This window comes from Eumetopias jubatus, unplaced genomic scaffold, assembly GCF_037043125.1.
Source record: "Eumetopias jubatus isolate StellerSeaLion01/CBP00866 unplaced genomic scaffold, mEumJub1_p1.0 scaffold_8, whole genome shotgun sequence".
NCBI classification, from domain to species: domain Eukaryota; kingdom Metazoa; phylum Chordata; class Mammalia; order Carnivora; family Otariidae; genus Eumetopias; species Eumetopias jubatus.
Window position 1 is genome coordinate 10,357,635 of NW_028274814.1, and position 21,039 is coordinate 10,378,673.

At 36.5% G+C, this 21,039-nt stretch overlaps 1 protein-coding gene and 1 long non-coding RNA gene across 4 annotated transcripts in view; one reads left to right on the forward strand and one right to left on the reverse strand.

Moving 5' to 3' along the window:
• The window catches only part of LOC148163657 (ankyrin repeat domain-containing protein 26-like), a 90,560-nt gene that overhangs the window by 21,708 nt on the left and 47,813 nt on the right, over positions 1-21,039 (reverse strand). The window contains exons 15-23 of one of the 2 annotated variants that reach the window (XM_088025471.1): positions 20,510-20,680; positions 18,222-18,255; positions 15,893-16,031; positions 11,003-11,195; positions 9,185-9,368; positions 8,304-8,441; positions 5,917-6,852; positions 4,373-4,525; positions 332-402 (exon numbers count right to left, since the gene is read on the reverse strand). In XM_088025471.1, coding sequence (XP_087881597.1) covers positions 332-402; positions 4,373-4,525; positions 5,917-6,852; positions 8,304-8,441; positions 9,185-9,368; positions 11,003-11,195; positions 15,893-16,031; positions 18,222-18,255; positions 20,510-20,680 — 2,019 coding nt within the window. Of the gene's footprint in view, positions 1-16; positions 403-4,372; positions 4,526-5,916; positions 6,853-8,303; positions 8,442-9,184; positions 9,369-11,002; positions 11,196-15,892; positions 16,032-18,221; positions 18,256-20,509; positions 20,681-21,039 lie in introns of those variants that run through there. The other variant, XM_088025470.1, reaches the window with a different exon arrangement.
• The window catches only part of LOC148163658 (uncharacterized), a 71,935-nt gene that overhangs the window by 19,944 nt on the left and 30,952 nt on the right, over positions 1-21,039 (forward strand). The gene's annotated exons all lie outside the window — the stretch shown is intronic.

A 21,039-nucleotide genomic window follows, 5' to 3' on the forward strand; every position in this document is an offset into this window, starting at 1 on the left:
ATGAATATTTTTAAAATTACTCTCACACGCAAATTTTAAAAGTACCGTATAATTTCTAAACAAACATCTGAAGGTCTTACATAAATTCTTAAAAATTTAAAAAGTAGAAGATTTGGCAATTGTGCCATTTTTCTGGTTGTGTTTTGTAGTTAATGTGCAAAATTTAAAGATAATATGCAAAATTTATGGATTTCAAAATAGCGCAAAGCTGAAACTTTTATCCAGCTTCACAATGATGTACTTATTATCGTAACTGATATCTTTCTCATACTACACTGCTTATCTGCTTTAGAAATACTCAAGTTATTTTCTGTGCTGCTTTAAATTGTACTTTTGCACGTGATCTTTCAACGTTTCAATACATCTTACAGCCTCTGCATGTCGATCTTGTGCTTCTTGCAACTAAGAAAGAAAAAAAAGAAATAATTTTAACTACTGGGAATCTAGTATAAAACCATCATCAGCTGTCTTTGTAAATAAAATTTTATTGGGTACAGCTACACTCTCCTCTCCATACTGATTTATGGCTACAGCAGAGTTGAACTGCTGCAACAGAGACCTATGGCCTACGAAGCCTAAAACATTTACAGGGAATCTGTTTCTCTCTCTCTCAAATAAATAAAATCTTAAAATATTTACAATCCCCTTACAAAAAAGTTTGCTGATTTCTCCAGTTACTAAAATGTAACATGTTTAATGTTTTTAAATTATATTTTATCAGCTAAACCTACAAATTTATATATTGGTCAAAGGGGGAAAGATAGGAAATTACCTTATGGGAAACATTTCCATTTTTGTATTCTAAGCACCACATCAATTATAATTTTAAATATTCACATATGTGAATGACCATGGCTATTCCAGGGATTATAAAAGTTAACATGTTGCTTTCAGTGACAACTAGATATTTCATGGAATAGTATGAGAGGCATTATCTTCGTAGGAACCACAATGCCTGGGGTCTGAATCCCAACTCACGGGTATTAGCTGTGTGACCTGGAACAAATTACTTAAAATTTCTGTGTCTCAGTTTCTTCTCTGTAAAATGAAGATAATAAAAGTATCTACCACACTGGGATGTGGGGAAGTTAATTTAGGATATATACATGACCTACTTTTTTTTATTTTTATTTTTTAAAGATTCTATTTATTTGACAGAGAGAGAGAGAGACAGCGAGAGAGGGAACACTAGCAGGGAGAGTGGGAGAGGGAGAAGCAGGCTTCCCACAGAGCAGAGAGCCCGATGCAGGACTTACTTGATCCCGGGACCCTGGGATCATGACCTGAGCCGAAGGCAGACACTTAACAACTGAACCACCCAGGCGCCCCTGTAAATGAACTATTTAGAAGGGTATGTGGCAGGGCGCCTGGGTGGCTCAGTTGGTTAAGCGACTGCCTTCGGCTCAGGTCATGATCCTGGAGTCCCGGGATCGAGTCCCACATCGGGCTCCCTGCTCAGCGGGGAGTCTGCTTCTCCCTCTGACCCTCTTCCCTCTCGTGCTCTCTATCTCTCATTCTCTCTCAAAAAAATAAATAAAATCTTTAAAAAAATAAAAGAAGGTAAGTGGCACACACCAAATTTTGTCTGCAATTAGCATTATTATAGTTGCTGTATGTTATGTTCTAAAAATATTTGATATTTTAGGCAGATGGCAGGCCAATGAAAGTGGTCTCTTATACAAGTTATATTGAAATTGTTCTTCCTACCACTGAAAGGGGCAGCAAATGAGGAGCATGAGGCCCAGAATAAGAATACATCCTCAGTACTTCAAAAAACTTTTACCAATTCCACTAGCTAACAGTACTTTTTCCACTTATAATTTTAACTTACTTCCTCTCTATACTACTCAGTGGACAATCTCATGGACTACAGTGCAAAACAGTACCTCCTAGACTGAGTAATAAATATTTACAGGACCATCAGAGGCAAGGTAAAGCCACTGACGTGGAAATAATGGACTCTTGCTAAATCAACATTCCCAAATCATTTCACGTTTACATTATCTTAGCAACTGTTTGTGTTACACCACTTTAGCAAGTACTCTGATGAATACATTAAGGCTACGTGGTATGGCATATCAGAAAAAACTGTCCCCAGGGGCGCCTGGCTGGCTCAGTGGGAAGAACATGCGACTCTTGACCTTGGGGTCATGAGTTCAAGCCCCACAATGGGTGTAGTAATTACATAAATAAATAAATTCACAAACAAACTTTAAAAAAGAGGTAAAAACAAAAAGAAAAAAGAAAAAAGAAAAGCTGTCCTCGAGCTTTATAGTTGGTAAAGTAATCTCAGTACTGGCTGCAAAATGAAGAAAGGCAAATTTAGACTGTTTTTCCACAGTGAGGGGGAAAAAACAAGCATTTGATTGAACACCTCTCCTCTGTCAGATTAAATGCTCTCAATTTTACATTTAATTGCTTCAAATACATTTAGAATAAAAGCTTTGTTATGTCAGTGTTTTCAATCAGAAATTACTGACATGCTATAAAGTACTTAATTTTATCCTAAAAACTGTTAAGTTAAAATATTCTCAATTTATACAAGGATAGGTACCATGCATATCCCACACCTTCCCCCTTAGATAAACGTGGACGTAGAAAGACAAAATTCTCTCTCATGAAAAAAATAAAACCAACGTAAAATAAAGGACTAAACCGTTCTGCACAGACTAGATGAGACGAGTGTGAAGACAGTAAAGGCCGTGGGAATTAGAATAGTCAGAGAGAGCTTCATGGAGAATGAGAGACTAGGAGCCAGGTCTGAACAGTGTAGGACTAGGCAAGAGGAAGGGAAATTAAAAGGACAGAAAGGACACCACGAGGAAAAGGCTGAGAGAGGGTGAAATCAACCCAATCCACTCCGAGGATGAAATCTGACGGCAGGGAAATCAAAACAGATGCCCAGACAATAATTAAATGAACGTTCAGAGCAGCATTAATGGCCATAAAGTGGGAAACAACCCAAAGGTGCATGAAATGATGAACGAACAAGGGTTTTGGCCCACAATGGAGTAGTGTTTGACAATAAAAAAACAATGAAGCACTGATAGACGCTGTAACACAGATGAACCCTGAAAAGAGGAAGTGAAAGAAGCTAGTCACAAAGGACCACACACCGTGTGACTCCCTGTAGATGAAATATTCAGAATAGGCAACTCGATAGAGGCGGGAAGTAGACTGGTGGTTGCCTGAGGCTGGGGGCTCAAGGGCGAAGGGTTTCTTTTCAGGGTGATGAAAATGTTCTACTTGATGGCAGTGATAGTTGCACAACTCTATGAATACCATCAGAAACATTGAACTATACATGTTAAATGGGCGAATTGTATGGTATGTGCATTATATCTCAATAAAGTTTTTAAAAAATCCACTGGGGGCGCCGGGGTGGCTCGGTCATTAAGAGGTTGCCTTTGGCTCAGGTCATGGGGGCAGGGTCCTGGGATCCAGCCCCACATCAGGCTCCCTGCTCGGCGGGAAGCCTGCTTCTCCCTCTCCCACTCCCCCTGCTTGTGTTCCCTGTCTCGCTGTGTCTCTTTCAGACAAATAAAATCTTAAAAAAAAAAAAAAAATCCAATGGCAGGACCTAGATAATTTTCTTAATTCTTAATTTCTTAATTCTATCTTTTGGGTGTATATACTACATATGATCTGAACATTTCTATGCATTTACAATATATCTAAAAGGAAAAGAAAATGAAGGAAATGCCTAAGTTCAACTGGTTTGTAAAATGACTTTTCTGTACAAGTTATCCTAAAATCAGTACAGATTCTATATCCATTCATAAAAGTGAACATGAGAAATAAGACAATTTTCTGAAACATTCCATTAAACATTATCTTCTGATTTTATATGGCTCACTCATCATGGTAACAGAGATACCATTAAAAAACATTGCAACTGAGTGGCTCAGTTGCTTAAGCATCCAACTCATGATTTCAGCTCAGGATCATGGAATCGAGCTGGCGTGGGGCTCTGTGCTGGGCAAGGAGTCTGCTCGAGATTCTCTCCCTCTCCCTCTGCCTCTCCCCGCACTCACGCGTGTGCATGTGCACGTGCTCTCGCTCTCTCTCAAATAATACATAAATCTTTAAAAAAATTGTTTAGTAGGAAAAAACAAGTCCCTCAATTTCTGTGAGGGATGCACAAGTCTCAACTTTCCTAAGGGTAAATACTGTAAGAAAAAAAAAACGTATAACACAAATAGAAGAATGAAAGTCAAAGTTTAAGAAATAAGTGCATTGTGAAGATACTAAAATTGCACTAAATTATAATGAAAATACAAAAGAAAGTGGTCCATGGAAATTAGCATCCTAAAACACTTTATATTAACCTGCTACAGATTAACTGTTGACACATGCTACATTCAAAACATACCTGACGTCTGATTTCACCTAATTTCTTCCTCAAATCCTGTGTCTCATCTTCTAAATTAATACGGCAACGTGATGTAACCTCCAGTGAAGCCTCTGACATAGACTGTTTTTTTAGGGCATCAGCCAGTTCTAGCTGAAGGTGTCTCACGGCTACCTAATAAGACGTTTGTTACTGATTTTATAAATTATCTTACTATTAAGTTATGTTAATAATACGTAACTCGAACATATGTACTTTGAAAAATATCACCACATACAGGTGTGATCCTCCTGCCTGGTCAGTATTAGGTTACTTAGATAATTAATTCAGCCCCACTATCCATTCCTTGTTGATGAATCTGCAAAGCTTCCCAGCCTACTGAAGTCTCAAAAAGAAATGGGTATATAGGTGAGCCTAGCAGTGGTAAATTCAACATTATGAAATGTTTTCCCTCTTTTTTATTAGAGGCTTAAATTAATGTCAAAGTTCCTCACATATTCCATCCTCTGCTCAAATCCTTCCAAGAGATTACTATCTCAGAACAAAAGTGAAGTCATTCTAATGGGCTTCGAGGCCCTAGATAACCTGGCTTTCACCTCCCTCCCTGACCTCCATTCCTGCTACACAAGAATCCTGCCGCCCCCCATTAATCTGAAAATGGAGATCCAATGCCAAATTAATATATTACAGATACAATTCTCTTTGTATTGGACAAACTCATGCCCAAATGATAGTAATTGAGCTTTGAAAGAAGCAAATTATTTGTAAAATTGCCTTAAAAAATTATAAATAGCAGTGGGAAGATTAAATCAAACAGTTTTGCTAAAGCTCACCACAGTTGTCCCAAATTATAATTTAATGAAAAGTGCCTGCAAAGAGTTAAAAGGTCATAAGATACATGATTTCAGACTAAAAATTCAAATTTATATAAATAAAAATAAAATTATTCCAACCTAAGATGTATAAAAAGCTACCAAAGGAAAAGTACTGACATAGAGCATCTACACTTCAGTTCATGTGGGAAATCTGGAATAAACCGTCAAGTCCATCCACTTAATTGAATCTCAATTTCAAAATGCTCATTTCAGGTATGAACATTTCCATTTATCTATTCATCATGGTATTAAAATGTGGTGACAAAGATTAAAGTTATTATTTTAGCAGTATAAGACTAAATTATTAATATCAGCCTACTATCTATTAACAATTGATAACTTAACCTCTTAAACTTTCATAGACGACACAACAATTTTATTCAAATTAAAGCACCTCTCAAATCTTAATTTTTATTTACTGGATACAAGTTATGCTGAATTAGTGTCTCTATATTTTTTATATTCAACTAGATTCAAAATTCAGCCATAATCATTCAGGTCATGATCTCGGGGTCATGAGGTGGAGTTCTCTGATGTGGAGCCCTCTTGGGATTCTCTCTCCCTCTCCCTCTGCCCCACTCCCTTTCATGTGCAGGTGCACTCTTTCTCTCTAAAAATAGTAATAATCAAATATTACTTGGAATTTTCTCTTAGAAAGCTTGAAAAATATTTATCTTTCTGGATACTTACTTCTCTTTCTGCTTTCTCCTTTTCATACTGATACATTCTTTCTTTTAAAAGATTACATTCATTGATTAACTCTTTATTTCTTTCTTCCAGCCAAAGACCTTGTTTTTCACTTTCAGCTTGAAGTTTTTTTATGATATCCTGAAACTGGTCTTGGATATTAATTACGACATTTTCTTTACTGGCAGCTTTGTTGTGAGCATCGTCTAGTTGCTGTTGAAGCAACATATTTTCACTTTGTAGTTGAGATAATCTCTCCTCTAAGGATTCCTGCTTTCCGTGTTCATTTTGATACATGTGTTTCATTTCCTTTTTCTGACACTGTGTTTGACTTAGGTCTCTTTGTACACATTCTAAAGCCAAAGTCTTTTCCCTGAGAGCATCTCTTGTGTGATGGAGCTCAATTTCTAGAGTATTGAATTTACTTTCAGCTTTAGAAAGGTTTTGAGAAAGAAGCTCATTGTTTTCTTTTAGGTTAGACACATCAAACTTCAGTTTGTCCTGCAGACGAAACCATTCATCTTCTGCTCTCTGGAAAGCAAGTTCTAGGTCTCTTTTTGATGCCTGACTTTGATCATAATCCTCTATAGCAGTAGCTAGTCTAGCTCGGTAAGATTCAACTTTTCTGTCCAGTCTGTCTTTGTTTTGCTTTTCATTCTCCAGTTTAGACTTTAGCATTGTATTCTCAGTGGTCAGAGCATTAATCTGTCCACTATATTCTAATATTGTTTTTGTTAATGTTTCCACCTTCAGTTTTATGATCTCTTGAAGACTGACATTCTTTTCTTTTATAATTTCAATGCCTTCACAATATTTCTTTTCCATGTCCTGGTTCTTATTGTTTATTGTGTCTCGATCCAGTCTTAGCATGGCAATTTCATCCTGCCACATGTGGGTTTTAGGCAACAGATCTTCTTCTTTTTCATGACTATTAGAAATCTAAGTAAAACAAAAGAGACTTTTAGCTGGAATTCAATAAAATGACATTATCATGATTTTCTCTGAAATTAAAGAATAACGTATGTTTATACAATGAATAGGTTGCAGTTGGTGGATAGCCCAACTGGAAAAAAATAAAGTTGGGTCCAAACCTCAAACTTTAGACCAGCATAAATTCCCACAGGTTCAAAAATTTAATTGAAGACAGTGAATGCATGAAAGGAAAAAAGAAACCAAGACAAAATTTTTAAGAATCTCAGAACTGGAAAGGTCTTTCTCTGATTTACAACAAACCCAGAAAGCCTGAAATAAAAGATTAATAAATCTGATTACACTAAAAACTGAATTTACAGTCTGATATCTAACACAGCTCCCCCACAATAAAATCCCTAGCTCTGCATTTATTTTGACAGATTAAATTTCCTAAAATTCTTTTTTCCTGACAATATTCCATAGAAATTCTACTTTTCTAACGTTTCTATAATCAGTTATAAGAATTACACCTACTGATAACTGACAAATCTAAGCACTATAGTATAAACACTTCTACATACATCAGTGAACTTTTTGGTGATCACAATTCTAGAATGGAGAGCTTAAAAACATTAAGTGAGCTGCAGGACTCTCCCCGGGTCTTCTTACTTCACTACTAGTGCTCTTACACCAAACCGCAGCTCTTCTCTAGTGTAAATCATAAATACAAAAGAAGCCTTATGTTTCAAAATACTGATGGTAAATAAGGTAAAATTTATACAGCTCTTAGAAAAATCATGAGATTATTTGCTGCTGCAATAAATTTTATTTCCTCTTCATGATGTTTAAAATGTTTAAAATAGGGGAAAATACACTGAGCTATTTTAGGAGGAATACAACCCTCATCAATACGTTATCATTAGCATAGGATTGTTTCAAAAGCGCTTTGGATACTACTTGGAGCAAATGGCTACTTTTCTCAAAAGTAGAGACTAAATCCAAAATAAAGTCTCTGAACAGGCTACACTCTTCCTCCTGTTCATCACTGGCAGTGTTAAGCTAACTTCTCTTTCAATACAGAGGTGATGAAGTAACTGCCAAAAATTGAAACATATGTTGTTAGTAGCAATAGTTTTGAGCATATGGAAAGCTCATCAATTCTTATGGAAAATAATAAAAGCCTCTCCTTTGGATGAGGACATTATGAACGTCACTATTTGACTCTTGCAGACAAACGCATTTAAATTAAGGATATTACTTTATCCACTGGACCAAAAATGTCACCACCCCCTTGGTCCCCCCAAATACATACACACACACACATATGCTTTAAAAATCCTCTATGCTTTCCATGATCTACGGTGTTGGTTTTTAAAATATATATATGCATACATGGAGAAAAAATAATTTTAGAAAATAAAATGTATATATATACAAATACATACACATATGTACTTAAAAATAACTAAAGAAAATACCCCAGAATTCATTCTGTTATTAGCCACTTCCATCTCTGTTTGTTTGCAAAAGTGATTCTTTAGGATTCCATCTTGTAATACTCTGGCATTCTGTTCTTGAGAAAGTTGTAACTTAGCATCATTTCGCTCTTCTACAACCTAGAGATATGTTTTCATTAGGATTTTGGATCACACCATTAAAAAAAAGTCAAAAGCTTAAGAGAACTTAAAAAAAATGTTCAAAAGTAGTAGCCTTTTTAAATACAAGGATTTTTATCCTGCCTGAATAACTCAAATTTTAATTTGAATGACAGCTAAATTTGTCATAAAGTAAAAGTACAAGAAGATATAGAATGTGAAATAAAATTTCTTTACAAAACATTGAACTAGTTCCATCATAGTCTCAAGGCGATTTAGCCTGTACTTTAACATTAAAAATCCAAAACTGGGGTGCCTGGGTGGCTCAGTTGGTTAAGTGTCCTACCTTTGCTTTTGGCTCAGGTCATGGTCTCAGGGTTGTAAGATCCAACCCCGAGTCGGGCTCTTCATTCAGCGCACAGTCTGCTTGAGCTTCTTATTCTTTTCCCTCCCTCTCCCTCCCCCTTTACTCCTTCCCTTGCTCATGCTCTCTCTCTAAAAATAAATAAAATCTTAAAAAAGAAAAGCCAACATTCACATTTATCTCAATTTACCTTCTATCCCTTCATTCAGGAAATATATAGAGAGCATACAGGAGAAGCCAAGAATCCCAATAAGTTAATAATTTTAGCTAAAAATATTATAGTTCCTATTAGGATAAAATTAAAGTTTTTATCTATTTTATACCTAAATAATATACATTAAATCAAGGGGATATTATAAATAATATTGATCGAAATAGGCAATTTTTATCAAAGATTTACCTGATCCAAATTATTTCTTACAGTCCTCAATTCCACATCTAGTGTTCCAAGAGAAACTTCAAGTTGTTGTTTCATTTCGATTTCTTTATTATACTGCTCTTCTTTTTCTCTGAATTGCTCCCTCATTTTTTCATATAATATATCAGCATTTCTTCTTTTTTCTTTTTCACGTTTTAAGGTAAATCTGCAAATAAATGTGCTTATTTTAAAATGTTTTGTAAGCGATAAAAAGTTCATTTTATGATCTGGTTCCACATACGTTGGTTTATTAGCCAAATGAAATTTCTATGTTCTCAATTTTTTTCCTTTCTCGGGCTCATGTTTAATTTCTCACTTCAATCTCTTCCAAAAGATATATATAGTTGAAAAGAAGCAATGAGAAAGCATTACGTAGCTTAGTAATAAGTTTTAGTACTAACTCTGGTAGATATTGTAGAGAAAGGAATTTTGAAATTATTCAAGAAAGTTAGAATTAAAAATTATCATTTTTCCCATATAGTCATAATTACTCCTCCTCCATTAGAACAGATAATTGAGTTATTAATTAAAAAGAGAAGTTGCTCTTTATAAAAAAGTTTATAAATTCACTAGAAGTACATTTCTATTTCACAAAACATCACAGGTACCTCCAAAAATAATTTGCAGTATAAGACAGCATCTGCAGATGTCATTTACACAACATACACCTGCAGATTACTGTGATCCAGGACGAGGCTGGGGAGTCGAATATCTGTTGCCCTATACATTTTATGTTTCTTCTGCAATACTCTCAATTTACCTTGTTGATTATTATTCATTTTTTTTAAGATTTTATTTATTTATTTGACAGAGAGAGAGAGCACAAGCAGAGGGAGCAGCAGGCAGAGGGAGAAGTAGGCTCCCTGCCGAGCAGAGATCTGGAGATGGGGCTCGATCCCAGGACACCTGAGCCGAAGGCAGACCCTTAACCAACAGAGCCACCCAGGCGCCCCTATTATCCATTTTATAAATCATTTGAAAACCCCTTTTAGAACAACACAGGATCCACATTAAGTAAACAATAAAGAGTCGTACGTGCTTACAGCATAGACTTTTGGATTAATTTTATAAGAGAGAGATTGAAAAAACTGAGCAGTAATCATTTTCCATCTTACTTTTTAATCGCTGCGTATGTTTAAAACTGAATAAATTTTAAAAGTTTTCCTGTCTTGAGAAAAATGGCCGTTTCATACTCTGTTGATGGGCATAGAAATTAATATAAACTTCCCTGAGAACAGTTTAAAAATAGGATCAAAGACCTTCTTTAAAAATTTTTATACTTTAAGCAAACAATACTATATTGAAGAATTTATTCCAAGTAAGTAACCAGAATTGTAGAAATAGATTTATATAAAAGATATTCCTTACAGCATTAATTAAAGTATAGAAAAATGGAAAATAACCAAAATTCAATTTGTTAAACAAGGAGGATTCCATATGGTGGACTTCTATATGGTCATTAAAATTATGATATGGAATATACATTAAATTATCAGTAGAAGTATTCACTGTCAAGAACTTGCTGAATTATTTTGAAGAATCTCATGCTTCACACTACTAAAGAAGTTGTCTTCCCTAGAAAAATTCCAGAAGGTAAGGTAGCAATTATAACACTTCTCCTACACATCTGTATTACAAAAGTAAGTAGTTCAAGGGGAACCTGGCTGGCTCACTTGGTAGAGCATGCAACTCTTGACCTCGTAGCTGTGAGTTCAAGCCCCACACTGGGTGTGGAGCCTATTAAAAAAAAAAAAAAAAGGTAAATAGTTCAAATATTTCCTTAAAACCAAGATGTCATACCTCAAACGGCCAAGCTCTTGTTCCCATTTCACTTTTTGATGCTCCAACTGCGATTTCAATTCGTTTGTTTCTGATAGCTCCTTTTGTAGTCCATTAACCTTATTTTCCATTTTTTTATTTTTTCTTTTAAGTTGTTCTACTAATCTTTCATACGAAAGAATCACATCCTGGATTTTTAGTAAACTAGCAGAATCTACATCAGAGAAAAAAACAAGAATAAATAAAACATATAGGGCGCCTAGGTGGCTCAGTTGGTTAAGCATCCAACTCTTGGTTTCGGCACCGGTCGTAATCTCAGAGTCCTGGGATCGAGCCCCGCATCGGGCTCCACACTCAGCACGGGGTCTGCTTGAGATTCTTTCCCCCCTTCCCCTCTGTTCTTCTCTCCCACCCCCCCGCTCATACTCTCTCTCTCTCTCTCTCTCAAATAAATTAAATCTTTAAAAAAAAAGAAATAAAATATATGAGTATTTTTTGCATATGAAGGACTATGTGTTTTCCCATTCACTCACTCATGCATTAAACTAATATATATTGAATGACTTCAATATAAAAGATATTTTAGAGGTGCCTGGGTGGCTCAGTCAGTTAACTGTCTGCCTTCAGCTCAAGTCATGATCTCAGGGTCCTGGGATCAAGCCCCGTGTCAGACTCCCTGCTTACTGGGGAGTCTGCTTCTCCCTCTGCCCTGCCCCTTCCCCCGCTCGTGCCCTCTCACTCTCCTTCTCTCAAATAAATGAATACAATCTTTAAAAAAGGAAAGAAAAAATGACCAAAACCTTTCTAAATAATGAAAACTATCATCCCACAGATCCAGAACGATCTGGCTAGGAGAGAAGAAATGGAAGTAAGCTATTATACTTTTCTTAAACTACTATGATGGGGTATAACATTACTCAAAGGTGGACTGTGATGCTTAAGTCATATACTTTAAACCCTAATCACTAAAATAGCACAACTAAAGAGTTATAGCTAGAGTAAGCAAAATACACACACACGCATACTCACATAAATAAAACTAAATCATAAAAATTACTTGATTAATCTAAAAGAAAGCAGAAAAAGAAGAGAATAGGAGCAAAAAGCAGAAAGGACAGATGGAAGTCAAACGATATGATGACAGATTCAAATCCACCACATCAATAATCACATTAAATGAAAATGGTCCAAAAGCCTCAAGGAAAAGGCAGACTGTCAAAATGGATGAAAAAGGAAGACCCAACTATATGCCACCCATTAAAAAAATACACCTTAAGTGTAAAGACACAAATTTTTTAAAAGGCCAGAAATATGACAGACCACACTAACAACTTGACAAAAGAAGGCTGAGCCTGAGTGGCTATACTAATACCAGACAAAATAGATTTCATGGCAAAACACATTAGCAGCAATAAATAAGGTCATTTTATAATGATAGAAGGGTCAATTAAAAGAAGCATAACAAACCTAAATGTTTATGCATCTATTAATAGGTTCAAAATACATAAAGCAAAAATCGATAGCATTACAGAGAAACAGGCAAATTCACAATTATAATCTGAGATTTCAATAGGCAGAAAATCAGCAAGGATATAGTAGACTGGAACACCACCATGCTTCTCAGCTATCCATGGAACACTTACCAAAGGAGACTATATTTTGGGTCATAAAATAAATTGTAATAAAAGGAGCAAGTCAAAAGGACTGAAGTCATGAAAGTGTGCTCTGTGACCACAAACTAATTAACACACATCTAAATAACCCCTAGGTCAGGGCACCTGGATGGCTCAATTGATTAAGCATCTGCCTTCAGCTCAGGTCATGATCTCAGGGTCCTGGGATCAAGCCCTACATTTGGCTCCCTGCTCAGAGGGGAGGCTGCTTCCCCTCCAGCTCATGCTCTCTCTCTTTCTCTCTCTCTCTCACACACACACATAAATAAAATCTTTAAATAACCCCCGGGGTCAAAGAAGTAATGACAAAAGAAATTAGAAAGTATTCTGAATTGAATACACATATTAGAATTTCTGAAATCCTGCTATAGTAGCACTCATATGAACATTTACAGCACTGAATGTATATATTAAAAAAGAAGAAAAGTCTCAAATTGATGACCTTTGCCTCCACCTTAAGAAATCAGTAAATTAGTAGTTAAAGTTTGGTAACCTTTGGTTATGTAGAAAATCTGACAGAATTTTTTAAAAAGCTACTAGAACTAATAAATGAACTCATCAAGTTTGGAGGATACAGAATCATTATACAAAAATCAACTGTATTTCTACATATTAGCAATAGACAAAAATTAAAATTTAAGAATTAAAAATTAATTTTAATTATTAATTAAAAAATTGAAACTGTATTGAAAAATAAAAAATAACCACAGGTAGTAACATAAAAGACAGAAAGACTTATACACTAAAAACTACAAAATATTACCAAGAAAATTAAAGAAGACTTATATAAATGGAGAGATATACCCTGTTTGGGGTTGAAAAGTTCAATATTGTTAAGATTAATCTGTAGATTCAACATAATCCAAACCTGATCTCCAGAAGACCACCAGAGTCGTTTTTTTGTTTTTTTTTTTTTTTTGAGAAAATGACAAACTGATTCTAAAATTCATGTGGAAAAAATAAATAAATAAATACAATTCATGTTCTGGAAACACAAAGGATCTAGAATAGAATACCAAAGAACCCTGAAAAAGAACAAAACTGGAGGACTAACACTAACTACCTGAATTCAAAAATCATCACACACTGGTAGTAATTAAAACAGCATGATATTGACATAAAGAAGGTCCAAGAGATCAATGGGACAGTCCATAAATAAACCCACACACATATGGTCAAGTGGTCCTGACAAAGACACAATGGCAGGAAGTGGAGAAAACATAGCCTTTTCAACAAATGGTGCTGGAACAACTGGATATCCATATGCAAAAAGAATGAACCTGGATCCATACTATGCATCATAAATAAAAAAAAGAATAGAGAATGGGGGCGCCTGGGTGTCCCAGTTGGCTGAGTGTCAGCCTTGGCTCAGGTCATGCTCCCAGGGTCCTGGGATCGAGCCCCATGTCCAGCTCTCTGTTCAGGGGGACCCTGCTTTTCTCTCTCCCTCAGCCTGCCATTCCCCCTGCTCATGTTCTCTCTCTGTCAAATAAATAAATAAAATCTTAAAAAAGAATACAAAATGATGACACGGATCACATGGATCACAGATCTAAATGTAAGACCTAAAACTATAAAACTTTGTTTTAAACTACGAAACTTCTAAAAGAAAGCATGAGAGAAAACCTCTGACTTTGTGCTAGGCAAAGATTTCTTAGATAGGAACACTGAAAGCAAAAATCCATAGAACAAATGGATAAACCAGATTTCATCAAAAAGAAAAACTGCTCTTCAAAAGACACTGTGGAGAGAATGAAAAGTCACAGATTGGGAGAAAATAGAGGTGAGGGGCGCCTGGGTGGCTCAGTCATTAAGCGTCTGCCTTCGGCTCAGGTCATTATCCCGGGGTCCTGGGATCGAGCCCCGCATCGGGCTTCCTGCTCAGCGGAGAGTCTGCTTCTCCCTCTTCCACTCCCCCTGCTTGTGTTCCCTCTCTAGCTGTCTCTCTCTCTGTCAAATTAATAAATAAAATCTTAAAAAAATATATAGGTGATAAAGGAACTATCTAGAATATACAAAGAATTCTCAAAACTCAAGAAATAAGAAAACAACCTAATTTTTAAAATGAGAAAGGATTTGGATAGTTCAAAGCAGATATACAGATGGCAAATAAGCACATGAAAATATGCTCAACATTATCAGTTATTAGGGAAATGTATATTGAAACCATAATGATATATATATTACATACCCATCAGAATGGCTAAGATTTAAAAAACTGACAATACTAAGTGTTCATGAATATACAGGGAGAAATTAGAACTCTCATACACTGCTGCTGGGAATGGAAAATGGTACAACTACTTTAGAAAACAATTTAGCAGTTTCATGATAAGGGAATATAAAGAGACATGAGACTTACGGGTGATAGATATGTCAACTGCCTGAATTACAGTTATGTTTTCATAGGCATATACATATGTCAAAACTATCAAAGTATACACTTCCTATATGTGCAGTTTACCTAACTAAAGCTGTTGGGGGAAAAAAAAGCTCTATTATAGGAAAAAACATCGAAAACAGTGGCTGAGACACAGATGGAAAGAAGGATCTGAAACAGGGGTGCCTGGGTGGCTCAGTTGTTAAGCGTCTGCCTTCGGCTCAGGTCATGATCCCAGAGTCCTGGGATCGAGGCCCGCATCCGGTTCCCTGCTCCGCGGGGAGCCTGCTTCTCCCTCTCCCACTGCCCCTACTTGTGTTTCCTCTCTCGCTGTGTCTCTCTCTGTCAAATAAATAAAATCTTTAAAATTAAAAAAAAAGAAGGATATGAAACAATACAAGATGAAGCTAGAGTACTGCGGTCTTTCATCTTAGAGCAATGAGAAGTAATAGCTAAGCTTTAAGCAAGGGGGTAATGTGATGAAACATGAATTTTTAAAAATGATGATAACTACGGTTGCAGTGGAGACCAAGATTCTGGGAGGTGGAATGACAGGGAAAACAGTCCTGAGGTTATTTCAGTATTCTAGGAGAAAAATAATGGTAACCCGACCTTGGGTGAAGGCACAGAATAGAAGCGGAGTTAATAACACATCATGTGTGCCATTCCCATGACAAAACATAGAGTGGAAATTATAGCCCTTTGGCTGAGAGTTTTCAACAGTTCTCTGTTTTCATATACAACATATTTCTGAGATGAGTACCGCATGAGTGTTGTGTGGTACAGCACTATACAAGACGTGCACGTATTATTACGGTGATATACGTACAAAGGCTTTATATTGATAAATGGTCCTACCTTTACAATCCTTGCCAACTTGTGCAGGTAGCGACATGCAACTCATATAATTAGAGCAAGGCAACTTGGAATCCTCTGAAGCTGTTCCAGATGACTCAGTTAAGTCAAGGTCATCCATAAAATTCATTTGCTTTTTGACCTACAAATAAAAAATACTATTTCAGCTACCTAGAGCAATCTACACATTCAATGCAATCCCCATCAAAATACCATCCACTTTTTTCAAAGAAATGGAACAAATAATCCTAAAATTTGTATGGAACCAGAAGAGACCCCGAATAGCCAGAGGAATGTTGAAAAAGAAAAGCAAAGCTGGCGGCATCACAATTCCGGACTTCCAGATCTATTACAAAGCTGTCATCATCAAGACAGTATGGTACTGGCACAAAAACAGACACATAGATCAATGGAACAGAAGAGAGAGCCCAGCAATGGACCCTCAACTCTATGGTCAACTTATCTTTGACAAAGCAGGAAAGAATGTCCAATGGAAAAAAGACAGTCTCTTCAACAAATGGTGTGGGGAAAATTGGACAGCCACATGCAGAAGAATGAAACTGGACCATTTCCTTACACCACACACAAAAATAGACTCCAAATGGTTGAAAGACCTAAACGTGAGACAGGAGTCCATCAAAATCTTAAAGGAGAACACAGGTAGCAAACTCTTCGACCTCAGCCGCAGCAACTTCTTCCTAGAAACATCACCAAAGGCACGGGAAGCCAGGGCAAAAATGAACTATTGGGATTTCATCAAGATAAAAAGCATTTGCACAGCAAAAGAAATAGTCCACAAAACCAAAAGACAACCGACAGAATGGGAGAAAATATTTGCAAATGACATATCAGATAAAGGGCTAGTATCCAAAATCTATAAAGAACTTATAAAACTCAACAACCAAAGAACAAATAATCCAATCAAGAAATGGGCAGAAAACATGAACAGACATTTTTCCAAAGAAGACATCCAAATGGCCAACAGGCACATGAAAAAGTGCTCAACATCACTCGGCATCAGGGAAATCCAAATCAAAACCTCAATGAGATACTACCTCATACCAGTCAGAATGGCTAAAATTAACAAGTCAGGGAACGACAGATGTTGGCGGGGATGTGGAGAAAGGGGAACCCTCCTACACTGTTGGTGGGAATGCAGGCTGGTGCAACCCCTCTGGAAAACAGTATGGAGGTTCCTCAAACAGTTGAAAGTAGAGCTACCATTCGATCCAGCAACTGCACTACTGGGTATTTACCCCAAAGATACAAATGTAGGGACCCGAAGGGGTACGTGCGCCCCAATGTTTATAGCAGCAATGTCCACAATAGCCAAACTGTGGAAAGAGCCAAGATGTCCATCAACAGATGAATGGATAAAGAAGATGTGGTATATATACACAATGGAATATTATGCAGCCATCAAAAGGAATGAGATCTTGTCATTTGCAACGACGTGGATGGAACTGGAGGGTGTTATGCTTAGTGAAATAAGTCAATCAGAGAAAGACATGTATCATATGACCTCGCTGATATGAGGAATTCTTAATCTCAGGAACAAACTGAGGGTTGCTGGAGTGGTCGGGGGTGGGAGGGATGGGGTGGCTGGGTGATAGACATTGGGGAGGGTATGTGCTATGGTGAGTGCTGTGAATTGTGCAAGACTGTTGAATCACAGATCTGTACTTCTGAAACAAATAATGCAACATATTTTCAGAAAAAAGAAAAAGAAGAAGATACCAGGAGAGGAGGAATGAAGGGGAGTAAGTCAGAGGGGGAGACGAACCAGGAGAGATGATGGACTCTGAAAAACAAACTGAGGGTTCTGGAGGGGAGGAGGGTAGGCGGATGGGTTACCCTGGAGATGGGTATTAAAGAGGACACATTCTGCATGGAGCACTGGGTGTTATGTACAAACAATGAATCATGGAACACTACACCAAAACAAATGATGTAATATATGGTGATTAACATAACAATAAAAAATTTAAAAAAAATACTATTTCAAAATGTCCCCCAAATAGTCATAAAATATACCAAGTGTAGAGAGATGATCAATACCCATCTTTTTATAAGAGCAAAAACATAGGTACTTTTTAAAAGAACTGATTTTTATCAAAACGACCTTTATCAATAATTAGTACTTCTGAATAACTTTTTCACAATAAATGTCTATACAACAAAGGAAGATTTTCTATTTTTTCACTATACCTTTCCTAAAGTAATTTCTTACCATGGAATAACATTTCTAATAAGTATTATTTATCAAAGTAATATAAGAAAGTGAAAATTAAAAAATTCATAAATGAAATAAAATTATATATATATTTTTTACCTCTTTCTTTTCATGAGATGTTTTCTTTGCACGTCTAAGAAAAAAAAACAATTCCTTTCAGGCAAGTATTAAATACTTAAAATACAAAGAATATCTAAATCATAGCTAAACAATATTAATAATATTAACAAAGCATTAAATTTAGATAAAATGGACAAAAAGCAAAGGAAAATCAAGTTACTTGCATTATTTGATACGAAGAAATACACCACATTTTTTGTTGTCATGTTCAATAAAAACAAGCTTTTATTGGCTCTAAAAACTATCTGGAAAGTGCAAGTTGAGTTCTTATATGAAAGAAACCCTTTTTTAATAATCATACTAGTGTTTTGAGGATTTACTGTGCAACTACTATGCCTCATTATGAACGCTGTACACATCTTAAAAGTATTTTAAGCCTCACAACAATCTTATAAACATAGGTAATCATATTAGGTATTTTACACAGGAAGAAAATGAGGCACAGAAATAAGTAACTTCCCCAAGCCCATACAACTGGTCAGGAGTAGACCCAGAATTCAAATCCAAGATATGTGCCTTCAAAAACATGTGTTTTACAATATGTGGTGAAAGTAATATTTAAGTCTTTCTAACTAATATGATAGCAAATGAATCTACTATTATTCCATTTCTAGCTATAATTATACTCTATGAATCTTACACATATTTTTTAAAATAAAAAGACTTCATACCTAGGCAATATTGAAAATCCACTCTCAATAAACTAAAGATCTGCTTCTTCTAAAGAAGTTCATCAATGGCATTCATTTATTCATTCAACTGTTTATTCACAACTACATACTTATGGAGCACACAGTATGTGTCAATGACACTGTTGGTACAGGAACCATGGCTTTTATAATTTAGAACTTTTATACTCTAAAAGTAATAATCTATGATAGATTGTTTATTTTTCAACTATAAATAAAGTCTTTTCCCTTTCCCCAGAATCTAAACAAATATTAACTTAATACAACCAGATACTTCAAAGTCCCTAACAAAAACATTGCTATTCATGATACTGTCAAAGGCACTGAATATCTAAAATCATCAAGGAATGATCAGTACCACTCAGAATGGCCTAAGAGTTTGTATATTTACTATTATCTATATATTTTTAAGTCTATGAAAGATAGTATCTGCACATTCAATTATATGAGAATACTCCACTGTGGAACCCATTCTGAATAAACAACTTCTTGCCACGGGCACCTGGGTGGCTCAGTCGTTTAAGCATCTGCCTTCGGCTCACAAGCCCCACATCGGGCTCCCTGTTCAGCGGGAGTCTGCTTTTCCCTCTCCCACTCTCCCTGCTTCTGTTTCCTCTCTCGCTATGTCTCTGTCCAAAAAATGAAATCTTAAAACAAACAAAGAAACAAAAAAACCACCTCTTGCCACAAAACTACATGAATAGGAGTACTAAGGACAATTACTGTAATCTTTAAAAGATAATGTAATACAGGGGCGCCTGGGTGGCTCAGTCATTAAGCATCTGCCTTCGGCTCAGGTCATGGTCCCGGGGTCCTGGGATCGAGTCCCACATCAGGCTCCCTGCTCGACGGGGAGCCTGCTTCTCCCTCTCCCTCTGCCTGCCGCTCCCCCTGCTTGTGCATTCTCTCTCTGTGTGTCAAGCAAATACAAAAATCTTAAAATAGGGGCGCCTGGGTGGCTCAGTCGTTAGGCGTATGCCTTCGGCTCAGGTCATGATCCCGGGATCCTGGGATCCAGTCCCACATCCGGCTCCCTGCTAGGCAGGGAGCCTGCTTCTCCCTCTGCCTCTGCCTGCCGCTCCCCCGGCTTCTACTCTCTCTCTCTGTCAAATAAAAACTAAAAACTCTTAAAAAAAAAAAAGATAATGTAATACAATCAATAAGCTTTCTAATATTTGGAAATGTAAACAAAATTAAATAACCATGTCTATCTCTATTGGATCATCTCCAGCAGCATACAAATGTACTCTAAAAGCTCCCATCTTAAAAAAGGAAAGACAATTCCCTTGAATTCCACATTCTTTTTCAGTTATCATCCATTTCTCTATTACCTTTCCCCATAAAAATTCTCTAAGGAGTTGTTTCGACTTATCCATTACAGTCCAGCTTCCATGGAGACTACAGAAACTGCTCCTTGTCAGAGTCCCTTGTCCTCATCTTAACCTTTCAAGCCGTGTGTCTGATATACTTGACTATTTCCTGCCCGAGCCTATACCTACACTACAGCGTTTTATTTCCAGAAAAAGTGATCACTGCTAAACTTCCTTCAGAGGGAAATGAAGAATTTATAGCTTTTACCTTCCTTCATCCTGATCCATTTCACCTGAAGTGCTCTCATCATTCACTTGTAGTGGACACGAAGTTACGGAATCGGCCTTCTCAAGCCCTGGCGTAGTCACAGATACTTTTGATGTCCATTTTTCATTTTCATCTTTCCTTACTTCCTTCATATGCAAACCAGGATCACTACTTTTAAAAATCCAGTTAAAATATCCATTAAAAAACCAATGTTTTCTAATAATTTTACTGGTAAAGAATAAAAACAATTTTTTTGTAAAATTCTGTTAGCCATCTCAATTGGCATTTATTAATTCACAGAACAGTTATGAAATCCAACCATATACAAGGAAATACACATCCCTTGCTTCAAAGACAGATACATATACAACAACAATACAGTGTCATTTGTGGGGACAAAACTGCTATGGATCTCTTTGTAGGAGCTGTGGAATCAAGGACCATACAGCAAGGGACCTCGGAAAAGTCTTGCCTACCCATGCATGAGGTGACGGGCACACTCACTACATTCCCAGCTGTGGACCCAGCAA